Source organism: Actinia tenebrosa, unplaced genomic scaffold (genome assembly GCF_029948245.1).
Source record: "Actinia tenebrosa isolate PJP-AT-01 unplaced genomic scaffold, QUT_ActTen_1.0 PGA_scaffold9__36_contigs__length_13948895, whole genome shotgun sequence".
NCBI lineage: Eukaryota > Metazoa > Cnidaria > Anthozoa > Actiniaria > Actiniidae > Actinia > Actinia tenebrosa.
In genome coordinates, this window is record NW_028292586.1 from 7,968,452 (window position 1) to 7,987,704 (window position 19,253).

General features: G+C 38.7%; 2 protein-coding genes across 2 annotated transcripts in view; both read right to left on the minus strand.

Annotated features, from left to right (window-relative positions):
- LOC148904686 (uncharacterized) lies at positions 1 to 10,999 on the minus strand. Its single transcript, XM_089024470.1, has 9 exons — positions 10,996 to 10,999; positions 10,317 to 10,411; positions 6,572 to 7,044; positions 5,694 to 6,423; positions 2,957 to 5,142; positions 2,184 to 2,271; positions 1,192 to 1,296; positions 705 to 900; positions 1 to 35 (listed from the first exon to the last, which is right to left on the minus strand). The coding sequence occupies exons 1-9, from the start codon at positions 10,997 to 10,999 to the stop codon at positions 1 to 3; spliced, it is 3,912 nt and encodes a 1,303-aa protein (XP_088880596.1).
- LOC116306675 (golgin subfamily A member 2) overlaps positions 10,873 to 19,253 on the minus strand; it is a 25,515-nt gene continuing 17,134 nt past the window's right edge. Inside the window, exons 23-33 of the mRNA XM_089025008.1 lie at positions 19,069 to 19,131; positions 18,689 to 18,763; positions 18,220 to 18,297; positions 17,021 to 17,104; positions 16,530 to 16,629; positions 15,880 to 16,169; positions 15,080 to 15,241; positions 14,480 to 14,659; positions 14,052 to 14,154; positions 13,257 to 13,363; positions 10,873 to 12,932 (exon numbers count right to left, since the gene is read on the minus strand). Coding sequence (XP_088881134.1) covers positions 12,477 to 12,932; positions 13,257 to 13,363; positions 14,052 to 14,154; positions 14,480 to 14,659; positions 15,080 to 15,241; positions 15,880 to 16,169; positions 16,530 to 16,629; positions 17,021 to 17,104; positions 18,220 to 18,297; positions 18,689 to 18,763; positions 19,069 to 19,131 — 1,698 coding nt within the window. The 3' untranslated portion in view covers positions 10,873 to 12,476. The remainder of the gene's footprint in view (positions 12,933 to 13,256; positions 13,364 to 14,051; positions 14,155 to 14,479; positions 14,660 to 15,079; positions 15,242 to 15,879; positions 16,170 to 16,529; positions 16,630 to 17,020; positions 17,105 to 18,219; positions 18,298 to 18,688; positions 18,764 to 19,068; positions 19,132 to 19,253) is intronic.

Sequence of the window (19,253 nt, forward strand, 5' to 3'; positions counted from 1 at the left end):
CTACGCTTGAAGCTGTTCCCGACCACTCAGTTGACCTGTAGATACGATGAACACGGAAAAATTTGTAAAAGAAATATTCGTATGATAAATATGAATCGTATAGAACATGTTCACGTGACGTCACAGCGGCTGTGTTGGTGTACCAAAACAATACATTTTCTATCCTCCGGGAATATGAACCCCATTTTTATGCAAATACTGTGCAGAAAGTTTCTATTGTTTGGTACACCAATATGGCTACCTTGTCACGTGACAACGCTCTATGCAATCGTACGCGTTTACAGGGTCCTGGGACGCCTTTCATCCCCCCCCCCCCCCCAATGGCATTATATTTGTAATGCGCATGGTTAAGGCGATGAGGGGCGTGAGGGAGGGATGATTGGTTGATTCGAGTTGGTGGCCAGTCTTCTTGGTGGAAAACCCTTGGTATGCCCATAGGAAGCCACACAAGATTAGAATAGAATATCAAATTATTCATAATAGTCCCCTTCACAGTTCTCTGCGCCATCTTGAAAGGTAGCTGTGCCTTTTCATCGAAGCGAGATGAACGGTGAGCTTGCAATGATAAGGAGCTGTTTTTAGCACCTTGAACAATTATTCACACGTCTCTATCATTGCAAGCTCACCGTTCGTCTCGCTTCGATGCAAAGGCACGGCTACCTTTCAAGATGGCGCAGGGAACTGTGAAGGGGACTATTCCTTACCATTCAGCATTTTTCCTAACGCTCTGTCCTCTGTATGATCGAGATGAAAATGTGACCTCAAGATTGTCCCGTTCATTCGGGATTCCCGTAAGATATCCCGTCTGATCCTAGCTCGGTCCCATCTTCTAAATACTATGAACAGGATCATGATGAGGATCACTTCCAGAAATAAACCAATGATGTGTCGTTCCATAACCTGGAATTTAAGACAATTGCGTAAGTTGCGTGTTGTGGGATACCTGTATTACTGATTATTCTAATATTTGTGGTGATTTGCTCAGAAATCACGATCAAAGACTGGGGGCTCAGTGAATATTCCACCGAGAATAACTGAATGACGAATGGTCTTAGTAAAACGTTACCTCAATCTGTTCTTAATACTGGCAAACGAAGAAACACTACTCAAGGGAATGGTCTTAGATAGTAAAACGTTATTCCCAAACAGAATGATTCCCCAAACAACAGCAAGATTGAATGTTTACATTACCTGTATGTTTAAACTCTTCAATTGTTTGCTAAATTTCTTCATGTCGCGGCTAGTGTCGTCTACCTTGGATTGTAACGCCGATATTTGTTCCTTTTGACTCTTTATCTGTTGATAACAATAATAAAGATATTAATACAGAGTCATGAACGACTGACACGGAAAATGTTAGGACGTTTATCACAAGTCGCCATGTTAGTATTGCCATCCAGCTGATCTGTGAAAAAATGTTAGCTAATCAGAATCGAGACAATGTAAAACTGAGGTGTCACTTGTGGATTTCCAGGTTACCAAATAACTAATGTTATACATTTTTATTGCAATAGTGGACAGGTTTTTATTTTTCACTGGTCAATTTTTGTAGGCTTCATGACACCTCAGTTTTCCAGTGACTCCATTCCTACGTCACTATTTCAGATCAGCTGGATAAGAATGAAAACGTTCGTATACATACACATATATCACTATACATACTGAAACGGTTGAATAAGAGGCCGTGATAAAGGCCCATGTCAATAGAGAGTTTTAGATTGACTTTTTTCTTCTTCCCGCAAACGGCAAACGTGACCACGTTTTCATCGTTTTCCTGTATTTTACTTAACCTCTTGCAAACTTTCTCACCAAGCGCAGAATATTCTTTTGTTTTTCTACTACTTTGATTTTTTTGCGATTCCTTTTCAGTTATTTAAAAGAATTTTTCACTGATCAACTGACGTTACACATTTGCCGTGAACGCCAATCTAAAACTCTCAAATATCTCATCAATGCGACCCGTGTTCGAGTCCCGCCGGGTTCGGTGTTGTATATGAGTAGAGTTGTTTGTTGGTTCTCTCCTGTGCTTCGAGGGTTTTCCGGGTTCTCCGGTTTTCCTTCCTCCGCAAAAATCAACTACTAAATTCCACTTCGATCACCAAATGAGGGCCACAGGTTTCTTAGCCACTGGCTATTAAGTGCTACCCTCGTGAAAAAAGGACGAATATGCTAGACTCTCTTACCACTGCTTCAGCTTTTCTTGTGGCGTTAGTCAACAGGTTAACCTTCTTGTCCAAATTCTTTTGCATATCCTCGACAATCTTACGGTACCTGAGGAATGATATCAGATTGAAGGTAATTTAGTATTCGATAAACGAATCACTCAATCAATCGCCAAACAGCAGATATGACCGAGTAAAACCTTGCCGAGTCGCAGCAAAGCCTTCCTAAAGTCCCTAGCGGGAATATATGTCTTTATTGTGTTCTGAAACCTTTAAGGAGGTTTTGGCAGAAGTCTATTGGGCTTCGAGTTTCAGTAACGAACTCAACAAGTACTTTACACGCAGTGAAAACTTCTAAAATCGTAAAATCCGGTTATAACATCTCCCCTCCCGGGTTCAAGATAAGCACGAGTTTACTTGTACGCTAACGCAAACGGTCCTTCAAGTTATAAGCCTTCAACCCCTATCCGGTCATGAGTCCACCTCTCAAAGTATCTCGCATATTTCGTTGATTCACATAAAAAATTAATTGGGAAGACAATGAAAATAAAATGTTCTCTTCATCCTAAATTATATCCCCCTCGAATATAAGCCCTGCCGGTTATAAGTCCGCCCTCCCTCCCCCCTCCCCCCCCCCCCCCGGATATAACATTCCCCAGAATAAGTCCTGCCGATTATAAGCTGATGAAAAAAACCTTCCGAATGAGTGGCAACAGTATAAGCCCAGGGCTTACAACCGGCTTTTAACCAAGATTCTACAAGAATCAATGTATCATTTGACATGCTGTTCTTACTTTTGGTTCAGCTTTTCCATATACAACGTACTCAGAGTAAGATTCTGTTCTAGGGCCTTTATCCTGTTGGTAAGGCGCATAAAAATAGACTCCTTCTGAGCCCCACTGCTTGCAAGTCCCTGAGCCCCTGGAGTAGCACTACTAGGGGCCTTGCTTAGTACCGACGATAAGTCATCTGAAATAGAAGCTTCGATACTACTTTGGGGAGGTGGTATGGGGAGTTTATCCACTGGGGGAGGGGATAGTGGGCTTATGGACTCGGGTGAGTCAGTAGGTTTTACATCAGGGGGGTTGGTTGGTGGCTCTGGTGGAGAATCGGGAATAACAACACTTGGTTTTGTTGGCTCAACACTGGAACTCGATACAGTCAGGTCTTCAGTTGGTGAAGCACGTGTCACATCACTAGTATTTTGAGCTGAAGAAGGTTCACTGCTGCTCTGTGAATCGGCATCCGGTTTTTCTTCCTTGGTATCCTCGATTGGTTCCTTCTCCAAAACTGGTTTATCTGGTTCAGGAACAGGTTTGTCAGGTTTAACCGGTGTATCCGTTGGTTTTTCAAGGTGTGCTGTCCCTTCCCTACCAGCGCTGTCCAGTATTTTAAACTCTAAGACATCAACGTCCTTGTTAGGTGTTTCGATACTTGGTGCTTTACACTTGGACGGTGGGGGGAGCGATGGTTTGATTATTGACTTATCTAACGAATCAAGCGAGGTACATGTATCCTTTACACCTGAAGAAGATTGGTCCACTATAGAGGATGCAGAAGAGCCTTCCTCTGTTTTAGTCTCTTCATTCTTACTTGTTATAGTTTCTGTAGATTTCGTATCGATGCTTTCCTTTCCTGTATTTTCACTAATTATGACTCCGTCTTTCACATCGGGTGTAATCTTTGAAACATCATCAATAGTTGCACGGTTCTGTGATTCCGATGCTTCTTCTTTTGACTTCTCAAGAGTTTTTAAAGTAGGTTCAATATCAGAACTTGTCGTCTGGGTGGATTGAGACTCTTTGATATCACCAGAGGGGTGGGTGGTTAGTATAGAGGCAGTTTTCAATACCGGCGTGGCCTTCTTCTCAGCGCTAGCATCACATGGTTTTATGATTGGTGGTTGTACTTCACTAGGCTGGACTATTATGACTGGATCAACTACGCCATTAATGATCTTTTGTTCATTTTCTTTGCTTACTTTTTCTGCGTTCAAGTCAGAGGAGCCTTTAGTCTCTACCGAAGGTTCTTTTTGTTTTGTTTCATCTTTAGAAATAATTTCAATTCCATTCTCTTCCTTTTGTACAATAGGCTCTTTAATATTCTCATCGTATTTTTCTTTCCCCTTTTTCTTCCCTTTTTCTTCCACCTTTTCACTTTCTTTCTCTCCTTCCTTCTTTTCTTCGTTTTTCTTGGAGTCTTCCTTTCCCTTATCAGTGTTCGTCTCTGTCCTGCCATCGCTCCCAGGAGGTGCCTTTACGCTTCCTGCACTTGTCTTTTGTTTAGCAGGTGACTCCTCCCTAGGGGTAAAACCGTGATGCTTTCTCTTGGAGTACAACACTTTACCCATCATGCACCCGAAACTCGAATGACCGAGCATGCGCACAAATAATTCACAGCTTGAAAATGCAGAGGCTGTCTTTGAACCTCGGTTGCTATCCGGATCGATTTTATCATAAAAATTAGTATTATCTCGTACGTTTTCCTGTTCTGGTTTCGTAGGTTCAGTGGAACTAGTGCCATTAGTTGTTTTATTGTTTTGTTTTGTATCCTGGATTTTGTCATCTTCATCATCGCTGGGGATCAATGTCACTATACTTGGTTTATCGCCCTTTTCTTTTAATGTTGTTGAAGACACAATACTGGATGGAGGAGCCACAGTTGATGTTCCATGACTGTCACCCGTAAGATTCTTTTCATTGTCTGTCGCACCTGTTAGCTTCTTAGCAGCGACTTTAACAATATTGAACAAAGTATCCCCAACAGTAGCAAGAATGTTTGATTTAGACTTATTTTCGTCGTTCTTGACAGATGGGTCGGAAGGTAACACTTGTGCACCATCATCATCATCACCCGCATCAGCATCATCTTGGGCATCTGCCTCGTGATCTTCGAGTTCTTCCATCATGCTTATACCAAAGACTCGGAATAAAGTGAGTGGACAGTAGTGTTCAGAGCCAAAGTGACTTAGCATCTCAACCTGATAGTGAAAGAATATACAATTAATACACCATTAAAAACTCATGAACAATTTATAAAGCTTTGGTCCAATACTCCAGGTCCGATTCTCTCATGTACAGGGTTAGCCTCGATTTTCGTATGGCAATCATTTTCAATATTCATGCCATTCATGTCAAAGTCCGTGATTTTAAATTGTTTGTATTGTTGAAATTGTGCATTCTTTACCTTACCGTTGGTATTTGTAAATATTTGGACACTGAAATGAGGCTAACCCTGTATAATTGAGATTGCAATCAAAACGGTTGAAAACGGTTTAATGAAGCGACGATCTATGTAGCGGAATATAAAACATGTGCCCTTATCTCTGTACTGTGATATAAACATGCCTAAAGCTGTAGAGCATATTTATATCACAGTGCAGAGAAATACTTGTTTGTCGCAAGAGGCAAGTCTGTCTTCTGATATAAGTTACAAGGTAACATACAAATCAGCATGCACCTTAGATATCAAATATTTTATAATTTTATAATCTCATATATAAATTAATGCAATGTTCCAATAATCTCATACCTTAATGTATTTAGCATAAATAGGCTCATCCAAAGGAAAACTCTGTAAATTTCTTTCATGCCTTGCTTGAAATGTACCCAGTAGAGTCCATTCCCGAGTGGGGTACCTCCCACTCACGTACACCTTAAAGCTCTCAGGCGTCGACGAGAACAACTCAAAGTTTGCAATTTCAATAGTCTTGACTTGTACGTTATCACACAACTCTACGATAAACCAGATCTTGGCACTGCAGGGATTCAACATATATAAGTCTCTGTTATCTTGAAGAATAGCAAATATATTAGAAGCTTCAGGATTTGCTTTTAGTATTTTGGCTCCACAGTCTAGTGATGCATAATTATTTTGTTTTCTTTGTTTGATTTTTCGAGGCTTGTGTTTATCAATGGTTTCAGGGCCAGACCCTTTGACTTCCTTTTGCTGTTTCAGTATATTTTTCTGTTTTTCCTCTTCTTGTAGGTGTTGTCTTTTGAATTCATCAAATGATGGCATTTCTTCAGACGTGGATTTTGTTTCTTCTTCTGCCTGTTTTAGTTCAGCTGTTATACTGTCATCTTCTTTGTCCTTAGATTCTTCTTTGCTTTTTGTTTCCTCCTTTTCGTCTTTGTCTTTTGTATCCTCTTTTATATCTTTAGGTTCTTCCTCTTTTTTATCTTTAAATACACTGGCAGAAGAATCAGCATCTTTCTTATCCGGTACACCTTCAGGGGTAGGTAATGATGTTACCACACTGCTGAACACAAAAAGGATATCAGTGATTTATGAATGAATTTGTGAATGGAAGGAAAAGATGTGTGGATAGATGGGAAACTACTGTTATTTTGAACCTTTTTCTTGCTTGAAATATTTGATCTCAACATAATGCAAAAACAACAATGTACCTTTGTTCTTCCTGTGGTTTTTCAGGTGCAGTTTCATCTTGAATAAGTTTCTCTTCAGCACCTTTGATTTCTTGTATCTCAGCATTCTTTCCCTTTTCTTCACTTTTACATGTTTTTATTCCCTCAGGCTTGATGCCAGATGCCAATAAAAATTCCTGCTGGGGTGCTGGCTCTTCTACAGGCATCTTTTCTTGATGACTGGATTCAGTGACACTAACGATAACTGATGAAGTTGAAGTAATGGTTTCTGTGTCAAAATGAGGAGTGGCTGGTGCAACTGTGGGAATAACTAGCTGTTCTAGTTCTGATGAAGAAATACTTCTCTTGGAAGAGAAGGTAGAGGGACTATCAGTTGATGCTTCGGGGCTTGAAGATGATGGCAATGATGATGAAAAAGATGACGAGGGTGATGAAGTGGTGTATGATGATGATGATGACGATGATGAATCTGACAACTCCCCATTAGATTTTACCTGTAATTAATAAAAATCTTTGATTTAAATTTAAATTGCTACTGGTATTTAAGTATCTGAGTGCAAACCATATATCCTTGAAGTAGTACTAACTAATTGCCCTATTTCACTATGATGTCAATGCTTGTTTATGTGGGGGACAGAAACACTAAATCCAATAGAAAATTCAACAAAATTTGCTCTTAGCGAAACAGTTTAATCTAAAATGGCCTGGTTTTCAGATATAATATGTGTTGATATGTACTAAAAAATATTCTGAGCGTTTGCTGGCTATTCTACTTCTCTTCGTGGATTGATACAGGTTTTAAAACAACTTTTGGTGAATTTGCGTTGATTTGAACCCCTCCCATGACCATGATCCTTTGCGTTTAAACAATAGATTGTTTTGATTTGACGTCATAGTGAAATAGGGCAATTAGTACAAAATAGCACCAATGAAACAATTGAAAACAAAAGAAATAGTTGTGTTTAGTGCTATTTAGTTTTTGTCCCCTTTCACAGATACATGTATATGGTTTGCACTCTGTTATATCAAACTTTAAAAAATATTTAAAGTTTTCCAAGGGTTTTATTATTCAGTCTTAAGTATTAGTCTTACGAAAATGACACCATCCCTGGAAATTGTACCATATAAAACTAGACATGCAATATAGTTTACTGTCCAAATTCTCTTTCAATAAGAGATTGGGAAGATGTTGTATTTAGCGGGTAAAGTTTGGCCCTTTGAGTCCGCCATCAAGCGATAGCATTCCTGGCAATTTTCAGGGATTCAAAGGAAGTGAGGTCATTTGCGCCACACTTCAAAATTTTCAAGACACTAAGAAAAAACAATAATTAGAATGAGACAGCCCATACATTTAATATGCTAACACATATTACAGCATTGGTCATCAAGCTGAAAAAATACTGCAATTTTTTTTCCATATTATATTAAAATTTCTGCTTGAGCACACAATGGTTTCATAGTACTGCAATGGTTTTTTTCCATATTATATTAAAATTTCTGCTTCAGCACACACGCATTTAAAGGACATGTAGCTTCCTGCAAAGCCGAATAAATAGATTTGTGCCAAAAAATACCATGCTCTTGTAAAAATAAGAGAAGCTGCAATTAAATAGACTTACAATGACAAAATCGAATTAAAGTTTCTGCTTGAACACACAGCAGACTGTTAATGCAATTCACTTAAGGCATCAAGGGATATGCAAATATACACTAGTTCACGGACGGATGATAGGTTGTCAAGCAAAGCCAATGAGTAATTAAGGAGCGTTTTTCTACTTTTCAGATCAAAATCATGAAAAATGAATACTAAACATTCACATATAAACCAAAAGAGGCTGTTTGCTGGTAGTTTTGTTTATTTTAGGCTATTTGAAAAAAAATATCCCAAAAAGTCACTTAGGCCATTTTTATTTTCACCCCTTCATTTAATATGCTAACACATACTACAGCATTGGTGCATGTCACTAAAATTATGTAGTGTAGAGTAGGACGAAAATGAGTAGGAGTGTTTTATCAGGTATAAAAGCACGAGGCGTAGCCGAGTGCTTTTATACCTGATAAAACACAATCTACGAGTTTTTTGAACTGCTTAAAATACTCATGAACAATTTATAAGATTTTGGTTCAACTGGAGCCACCATACACGTCACGAACATGGATTTTTATACTTTGTTAGAGATTTGACGTCACGGGCATGCGCAACCAGATTCAACAGAAGCTCCCACACGTTGGATATTGCATGCCAAGGCAAAGACAGGCACGTTAGTCAAAGATCATTAGGGTTGACTATGACCTTGATGAAGCTCTATGTCTTCATCTAAACTTGGATGTATACTTCATCCCTGATGAAATCATCCTCATAGTATTCGAGTGGTCTTTATATAAAGATCACATGTGTCTTTATATAAAATCACTTGAATACTAATGAAGAGGACTTTATCGAGTATAAAGGTTCATGCACGTGAAGCGTATGGTGGCTGCAATTGGACCATAACCTTATGAATTATTAATGAGTGTTTTAAATTTATTTAATGATTTCAATGATATAGATATGACATGTACCAAGAGAAAACCTATGAGAATTCGTTCAACATAATCTGTGAGGAATGAATTGTAAAATTTGGCATTTTTACTTAACACATGGCAGGGAACAAGGAGCAGGGGGGCTGGGGGGCTATAGCCCCCCCAATAATTTGGTCGCCATTTTAAATTTTGCGCAATATTTCCATGAATTTAGTACAAAAAATATTTTTCCAATGTCCCTCAAAATGCTGGAAATCGCATTTCCGAGAGTCGTGATTTCAAAATTTCCAAGGGGCCCCCTAGTTACTCCAGCCTTCAGTGGTCGATAGCCCCCCAAAAACATAATATGCTCCACGGTCCCTGCATGGGCTTAATATAATATTGAAAAGGAAAACAGTCTGCAAGTGCGGATATAAACAAGATATGACAATTAGTCCACTTTGAATAACTAATGCATTCAGGAACAGAATTTTTATATCTCCTGCTGTTTAAAGCGATTTATTGGATGCCCAATGAGAAAAGTCACAAGCTTGATTAAAAATCCATTCAATGACTTGAGGAGCAGGTTTTGTTTAACCTTGTCAAGACTGTTTTGACAGTTATATGCAAGCTGGATAGATAATAATGCGAATATTGGGAAATCTTAATTCATTTCGTAAGTTTTTCGTATGAAATGAAATAAATAACATTAATCCACTTTTTATTTTTCAGGAACATTCTTTTGAGTAATTTGAACAAGCAATGAAAAAAACGTGTCGATCAGAATTGATGGTATATTTATTCAGAATCTATGAGTTGTAAACATGTTTTCTTTCACGCTCAGCAATCAAGAATAATAAAATCATATGTTGCCCAAAGCAGCTTATCTAATGAAATACGAATAAATTGATCAATCTAGAATAATTTCTTCCTGCAAACTGTCTCCAATAATGTCACAGAGATAAGATTTCTAACATTCATTCTTGAAAATAGTTGGTGAATGGTGACAAGTTTGTATAAGTTCGCACGAGTTTAGATTAAATGTTTGTGGACGGTTTGGGGAAATCGAGGTCCAATATTATGAGGTCCAAAGATTTAAATGAATACAGATGAAGTAGAATATTAAAATATTTCTTGTTCAACGTGTACAAGACATTGGATTCCTTTCTCGATAGGTTTTCATATCCAAGCAACAGGGATGAAAACTCATATACAAGAGGAAATGTTGACATTAATTTTCTTAGATTTGTTGGTTTCCACTTACCTCATTCTCCTCCTCAACGTTTAGCGAATTATTTTGGCCATTTAAGGAAGGTTTTGACCCTGTACCTACTTCTGGGTTCTCTACAGTGACATATTCTGTGGATAAGAAGAGTATAAATAATATTGTAATAAGAATAAGAAACTAAAGTGTACGTACTACAGTGAACAAGTTGTACTTCCCATAACTGAATTACTCAAGACAGTAAGATAGCATTAGTACCTTAAAACGCTGAGGAAAACTGCTAAAACTAAAAGAAAACCTCTGAAATTCATAGTATGAATGAAATGAGTAATGGTTTATAATATTCGACCAATGAATTTCCGAAAGGGTTCGAAATAATTGCAATATAGTGAGCTTTTTGGTTTCATTCTGTTGCAACACAACCACCATGCCTCCATTTTGATGACGTGTTTTCTTGCCCGACCGGTAAGACTGGTGTTTAGTTACAATAAACTCACGCGAAACTACCTTAGGGGAGGGGAAGGTGGGGAGCAACATTCATATTTCCACAACCTAAAATATCGCCCTCCTCGAGACTAAAACATTTTCTCAAGACTAAACAGAAAGAATTTCCACTTTATTAAAGGAATTTCTTTATATATATTTTACATGTATTACTAGTAAAAATATTTCATTACCTTATAATTTTTATCCCGTGTAAATACTCCAGCACGTTCACCCATCGATTCGTGCCATTGGATTTATTTTCTAATTTATTTAAATAATATCAGTCTGGGCATAAGATACTGGTTGCATTAGTATATGTTATAGGACTCCATGCTATCCAATTAAGAAATAATTGGACGCGGAAAATTCCAAGACTGACAAAATTTGGCAGTCAGAGGAATTTTTCAAGTCTAATTATTTCTTGATTGGACAGCATAAAATCCCATTACCTATTAATTATATAGCTGCCTAATTAATCCCATATCAACAAGACCTGTCCAATTAAGAAAATAATTGGACAGTTACCTATATGGGATTAATGAGAAGCTGTATAATTATCTATGTTATATTAGTTTGGACTACTGGGTAACGTTGTTTGGAAATAATCTCCTATCTTCAATTAATTATTTCCCTATCTTGACCGTGAGAAGCGAATTTCGCAAAAATTTTGTTTTTAAATTGGTTTTTGTACGATAATTTTTTCACCCCAGTAAATTTCGTAGAAGTGGATTTTACTTCCAGCATCCAACCCTCAAATGGCGTCCGGTTTGAACCAATCATAATGCTAGTACAGTATCTGAAAATGGTCCAATCACAGCGCTTCAAATCAGAAGCCATTTCAAAGTTAGGCGCGAAAGGTTTCCCACTCGTATAAATCTGCCGTATTTGTCAAAACAGGATGAACCGGTAAAATAAGAATATGATTTATCTAGTGATAATAATGAAGGCAAAAATTCAAGTTTCCAACGCCATAATTTCTCTTCTACTCCCTCTTCTCAATAAAGGACGTATATTTGCCTCGTCTCCCTAAAATGCCTATACGCTCCCTTCTACTTGTCTCAAATCATGCCCACCAGTGCTTTTCGGTCGTAGGTTTCGCTATCGCGAAAGAGAAGCCGAGAAGCAGCGGAGCGATAGAGCCTCTCGACCCCAAGGTAATTATCATAGAAAGGCTGAGAAAAAGAGCCAGAACATTACTTCAAGAGTCGCATAGAAAGAAAAAGTAATATATATGTTAAATTTAGAGTTGTCCATGCTTTAGTATTCCGACTGAACTGGCTAGCCTAATGATTTGTTTCGTTGTACTCGTAAGCAAGAAAGTTAAATTTGCCAGCCTTTCAGCCTTTCAAGCGCTATCCATGGTTGTGCAACCTCAATCGCTCCTAAGACTTTACTGTTTTGGCATTTGTCAAAAAAGAATTTTCTTATGAGTGGGAAACATACGTTACTGCCTTACAGCACGACACTGAAATGGCTTTCCATTGTCTTCGAGTAATTCATCCAATCACATTGCGTAGTTAAGGTATATCCCCACACATAAAAAAACCGCTCTAACGATGTAAATTTGGAATATGGATAATGACAGTACAAAGAGTCGGTATATCTGGAGATATCTGGCGGGGTTGCAGCACATGATAACATTTTTGACTAAATGATCGCATTGGCGTCCATCTTTTGTAAAGTATTGACTATTCTATTTCAGACTAAAATAAATTATAACTCGAGCATCCGACTTCCACTGCAGTGTCGACAGGGTAAAAAGTTCCTTCTTCGTACAGCAGGCGACATCCATCCCCTTACAGTACCCTCCTCAGTAGGGCCTAATTGTTCAAGTAGTTGAAGAATTTGCTGTGCAGTGCCGTCCGCCTGGTCGCCTTTTGAAGACTGGTAAGCCGAGTCGAGCTCATTTATTTGATCTGGGCTTTCTCGCCCACTGTCCAATGAATTGTCTAAGTTTACAGACGAGCTCTCTAGATCAGAGTTCAAAGATACTTCATTAGTGCCAATAAGAATCTGGTCGCCTTCTTGGTAGTCAGGGATGACGCGTTCGTGCTCATGTGCTAGCATTCTTTTGTTGACGATGTTGTGTAACTGATATTCTTCTTGCTTTAGGACTTGTCGCTCGTCTAGTAGCTGCTTGACTAGAGCCTGGAGTTGGATTATTTTGTTCTAGGAAGAAAAGAATGGTTGATCAGTCGCAAGCAGGTAACAACAAACGTTCCCCTCCCTCCCTACCCTCCTTTTACTATGGTGACCACCTCGACAAGACGCTCGCTCAGTATTGGTACATACTATTGCTATATAAAAATATATTATTGCTATTGCTATTGCTTATGTATCATATAAAACCACATAATAACATAATGATAGTTGGGGTGGGGGGTTGGGGGACGGGGGAGGGGTGAGGGGAGACACTGTAAAGAAAGCCCAGCAACCGGGTAATCCACAACCACTATTAGTGGATTTAAAAGTTCATATAATAATTCATAGTACCTGCATATCTCCTTTTTCGTTTGACAGCTGAGTAATAATCTTTTCTCGCTCATTGTAGTAAGCCTTCAAAGCAGCACGCTGAGTCTGGTACAGGGTCACATACTCCTCTGGAAAACCATAATATACCAACATATTAGACATACATCTTTCAGGCATTACACTAGAGATTACTGCATGTAGTCAATATTTGAGCAAGGTTGGAATGTTTTTGCATGACATCCCCCCCTCTAAAAACAATTATATGATAGATAAGACTGGTACCCGTGAAAAATTCACAACTAATCGAAGACTATCTTGCTCTAGAAAGCTTTCATTATGATCATCATCTTAATATTGGTCTCCCTGTGGGAAACAAACATTGTGGCGTTGCGTTGTGAACTGGTATAAATGTGCGATTTTTTCTCGAAATTCCCGAAGTGATTTTTCTCCCCAGTAAAAACAAGATTGCGCTCAGCCTCGCAGGTAATGTATAGAAATGGCGTGGATTTGGTATTTTCTAGCTTAGCCGTTTTTCCGTGATTGGTGTACAGCACTTCTCCGGCTCCTACGTCATCAGAATATAAAAGGTGCCCTACAGCATGATTGCCGTGAAAGCACTCAACACACAAGTCTTCTTGTGCCTATCAATGTTTGTAGCGCACAGCTAACACAAGCAACGTCGACGAGTGAAGGAATTATATGATTACACTGCAAGGTATCAGTGAATACCGAATACTACATTCAAACTTTGGACCCAAAAGTCAAGGTTTTTTCTCTGAGACTCTGTCCAGTAGCAAGAGAATATGGTTTGCTTACCAATCGTTTCAGTCTCGAACGACAACTGATCAGTCAAGTGCTCAAGCTCATGGACTTTTTCTTGTAAATTAACCTTTTCATCCATCAAGTTCTTGAACTTCCCCTGAAAGAAGATTATTGAAGCATGTTACCTTGGAAACACTGCTCAATTTTGTAATCGCGTTTGACAGCGCACAACAGTAAATAAGGCGATTGCCAAGCTCTTCTTTGCGCCGACTTACAGTGGATCATCCAACCATTCACTGCAAAAAAGACTTGTTAAGCTTTATTCACTTTGATTGCAGGGACTGTGGGTAGGATGTAAAACCATAATTTAACATCTAAACAAATTTATGCCGTTTTGAATTTGGGAGTCCGGTGGTAACCTTCATTTTAATAATGTTACTCACTAACAGACTACCAAGGACGTCTCATCTTCTCGTGCTCACCTGTAGTCTGTTGAAAGAGACTTTGAGCTCCTCATAGGATATGTTCACCTCAGCCTGACCAGATACGTCTTCATTCTCAGATTGTTTTTCTATTTGGGATTTTTGTTTTTGTAGAACTTCTTGGAATAGAAGGATTTTTTGTTGCTGTTCGTGTAGAGTTTGTTGAAATTGTTCTTGAACCTGAATGTAGTTAGAAAATGATATAAATGAGCCATGTCACATGTCACGCGATCACTCTTATATTCCAGTGGTATGTCAGAGATCACGCAACAGCACATAAACGAAGATGCAATTCAGTCACGCGATTATTCTAGCACTGAAAAAACTAAAATCAAAGATTCATACATCCGCTTCATGTCTTAGACATATATATGTAATATCCGAGAAAAATGATCACATAGGTCCACATGCAGTCACAAGATACTGGCATCCGTCACGCAAGTGTATAGAGGTTTTGAACAATCATGTGTCACGCCCATAATACAGCTTGGGCTGCCTGCGGTTAGATGACAGCCTTGGGAATTAAAATATTTCTCATGTAAAACGATTGTATTGTTCTTGTCGTGTTCTAACATGGCTGCAAATGAAGTTCGTTATTACCTGTCTATACTGTTGTTGTAACTGCTGCTGCAGCTGTAGCTGCATATGTTCTTGTAGTTTCTGTAGATCCTTTTGATGAGTGTCTTTGTATGTATTGAGTAGGTTGGTCAGTTGATTACGTTCCATTTCGAGCTGTCGTATTGATACAGACAAACCCTCGATCTGCAGAACAACGTCAGTCAGAACATTATTTATCTATAATACCGTGCCTATGTTTCCATATAATTTGCATCACGATCTTGACGGTGTCGCGCACAGGGAAACCGGCTATATCTGTTTTGCTTTTTATGGGTTTCCTGTGGTTTGTGTCGCTTCAGTGTGGTTGCTTTTCGGTTTATAAGCTTAAGATGTAATTAGATCTGCGCACCACAGGAAACCTATAAAGAGCAAAGTTACTTGACTAAATATAGCTGGGTTCCCTGTGTGTCGCGAAACATAATTATAGTAAATAGTGATGTTGAACGCAGCTGTGATTGCCAGAACGGCTGACCTTACCTGATCATACGAATATTTTCATACTTTCATACGAAGTTATTGCATTATAATATTTTCAAGTAGCGTTAATATAAAATTGGCCGAGTGTATGTGTGTCAGCTTTACATGCGAATTCGGATCTTTTCCGCTGGCACCGATTTTGTAATTTTTGACTCTTGCGTTATTGTTACAAATTTGTTACAAAAGTTGTTACAAATAATAATAATAATAATAATAATAATAATAATAATGATAATAATAATAATAATAATAATAAACCACAAAGTGCTCGTAAGAATAAAGAACTTTGTCGTATCTTGACATACCACGTCCTCTCGATTAGTGTACTTGGACATCTGAGTCGGACTTCTATCATGCGTAGGAGGAGTAATATCCATGTCTTCATCCGATGTCGTATCATCCTGTGCACCTTCATATGTGTCCCCATTGATATATGACCGCTCTAGGGGAGGGTGGATATTCGGGGTTGTTGTCTTGACTTCACTGGGTGCCAGTCGTTTTATTTGAATGCCTTCTTCATCGCTGCTCACATGTTCGTCTTGGGTGTTTTCACCCGTATTCTTCCCGTCATCCTTTTCGTAATGTTCTTCAGCACCTTACAAAAAAATCAACATTAGAGTAGTTAGTTTGAGTGGGTAATGTGAATTGCTGATTCGCAAAGCTGATCTTATACGCCACTGTCGTATAGTAAGTCAGTTCTGTCTAATAGACCTCATTAGCTTGAGCGTAATACTTTTCCATTTTAGGACCACGTGTCATTCTCTTGAGAATATGAATGTCTTTGTTTGAGTTGCATCCATATTCATGTGTCTTGTCAGGCGCAACCATTAAACAAAGAACTCATACTCTATGGAATGACACATGATCTCAAAATGAGAAAAAAAATTGAAATGAGAAAACATTGCTCCCAAGTTGAAGAGGTTTATAATAATCAATGATTAACGTTATAACGTACTACTATCGCTGTCTTCAGACTCCCCAGACACCGTGTCGTTATGGGCATCGAGAACTGTTCGCAGTCGTTTGTTCTCTGTTATCAGCTGATTGATTGTATCCTGGAAAAAGAAAAAAATCACTACATTTAAACACGGGTCCACATGCTATGAGTTTCTTTTCTTTATTCGGCCAATACCGCTTTGTTTTATGACAACAAAGACTTGAGACTCTTCTGCACAAGCTTAGACTCACTTAACAGCAAATCATTTGCAAAAGTCAACTGTAATGTAAAGAACGTACAGCTTCAACAATACCAAGTCCCATTGACTTTGAATGGTATCTGTGAATAGCTGATTTATAAACGAGGCTAAACCTGTGCAAATGACTCTGTGGTCTTTAAAAACAGCGGTATGCATCGTATGCGAAGTTGGCGCATTCCCATTCAATCTGTGAGTTAGCCATGTAGTGATTTAGATCAGGCGACGTGTTTTGGAGTAGTTCTAGATTTACCTCGGCATTTTGTAGATGTTGATACAATGATTGTGCCTTTTGGATTTGTTGTTCGTACTGTTTGTAGTAATTGCTTAGTTGGGCCTGCCAATGAAAAACGATAGTGATGAAGATTCGTATATGTTGTCATCATCATCAACAACAGCCGCATCATCTTCTATCCCCATGATCATTATCAACACTGTCATCAGCATCATCATCAACATCATCAACAACAGCCGCATCATCTTCTATCCCTATGATCATTACCAACACTGTCATCAGCATCATCCTCATCATCAACAACAGCCGCATCATCTTCTATTCCCATGATCATTATCAACACTGTCATCAGCATCATCATCAACATCAACAACAGCCGCATCATCTTCTATCCCTATGATCATTACCAGCACTGTCATCATCATAATCATCATCAACAACAGCCGCATCATCTTCTATTCCCATGATCATTATCAACACTGTCATCAGCATCATCCTCATCATCAACAACATCCGCATCATCTCCATCATCGTCATCAACAGCATCCGCATCATTTTGTATAACCGTCATCACCATCATTATCTTCACCACCACCATCATCTCCATCATCAACAGCATCCACATCATCTTGTATCACGATCCTCACCATCATTATCAACACTATCATCACCACCACCATCATCTCCATCATCAACAGCATCCACATCATCTTGTATCACCATTACACCAATATTATCAACACTATCATCACCACCACCATCATCTCCATCATCGTCATCAACAGCATCCGCATCATTTTGTATAACCGTCATCATCATCATTATCATCACCACCACCATCATCTCCATCATCGACAGCATCCGCATCATCTTGTATATCATCGTAATTTATCAATATTATCAACACCAACACCATCATCTCCATCATCAACAGCATCCACATCGTCTTATATAGTATCCTCACTATCATCACCATCCAACTCCAACACTATCATGACCAAGAAAAGTACCAGAAAAAGTAAAAGAATATTCTACTTTTTGCAACAAATATCCTAAGTGAGTTAAATTGAAATTTCATTGTGTTACATCCATAGTTTTACACAAGTGACCTTCCATATGTTCGCGAGACAAGTTGCCCCAGACCAGAAATGGTCAGGAATAACAGCGTCTTCACTAAAACATCTTAATCAAGAGAAGCAAAGACAATTGTTTCTCACCTGCTCTGAATCCAGTTTTTCAGATGTCGTTGATAGCTCTTCTCTGAGCGATGATAACTCGAAATCTTTATGAGCCAACTATATAAATCATAGAATGAAAAATATTATTCATTGTGGAAAAGTAATAAATGATACTTATTCATTTGTCTCACGATTGATGGTCATTTGCAGAGGACCGCGACGTTTCGACTGCAGTTGCAGGTCACGTCACCCTAACCCTCTTTATACGAAGCAGTTGCGTGACCTGTTATTTAGTTCAAGTGGCCTATTCCTCCCTATGGCAATGCCACTGGCCATGCAGCTACAGTCGTACGAAATCTGCCCTAAAGAATTCGTGACTAGAGCAGTCGCATTAGCATAAGATATAGAAGACCGCCATTACTGCTGGGCATTCTTTTGCGGGGAGGGGGATTAAAGGTACGTTGGCAAAGTAAATTGATACAAAAGCTATACATTCAAGGCTACCAACCTGTTCTTTCAGACGCTGTAATGACAATTCGCTTTCCGTTCGTAGCGAGTCCACTTCGGAGCTTGTGCCGTGAAGCTGTTGAGCGAAAATAAAATCACAGTACGTTCATGAAGTACATTCAAAACATTGCAAAAGGTCACAATTTGATGATGGAGTAAATTTTGTAAGACTTTGAAAAGTTCACGATACGGAAGTGGCATGCCGTGCCGTGTAGAAGCATTTCTGATTGGATAAGAAGTTGCCTTGGGCATTGCGATTGGTTTATCTAATGTCGTCAATTCCGTGCAGTGACTGTACTACAAGCGTTTCACACTCACACGAAAACTTTCCCGAACAGTACAAAACGATGTACAAATGTGTTTTATTAATAGAAATAGTACCTTTTCTTGGATGGAGTCAAGTTCGCCTGTCTTCACAGTCAACTCGCCATCACTTTTCGATAACTGAAAGAATCAGTAAGAAACTGATTAATATCAAATCTTATGAAAAAAATTAAAAACAAGCAAAAACTCATATGGTACGCCTCAACATTGTCTGCGTTTTTGACTTGTCGTTGAATAATAAT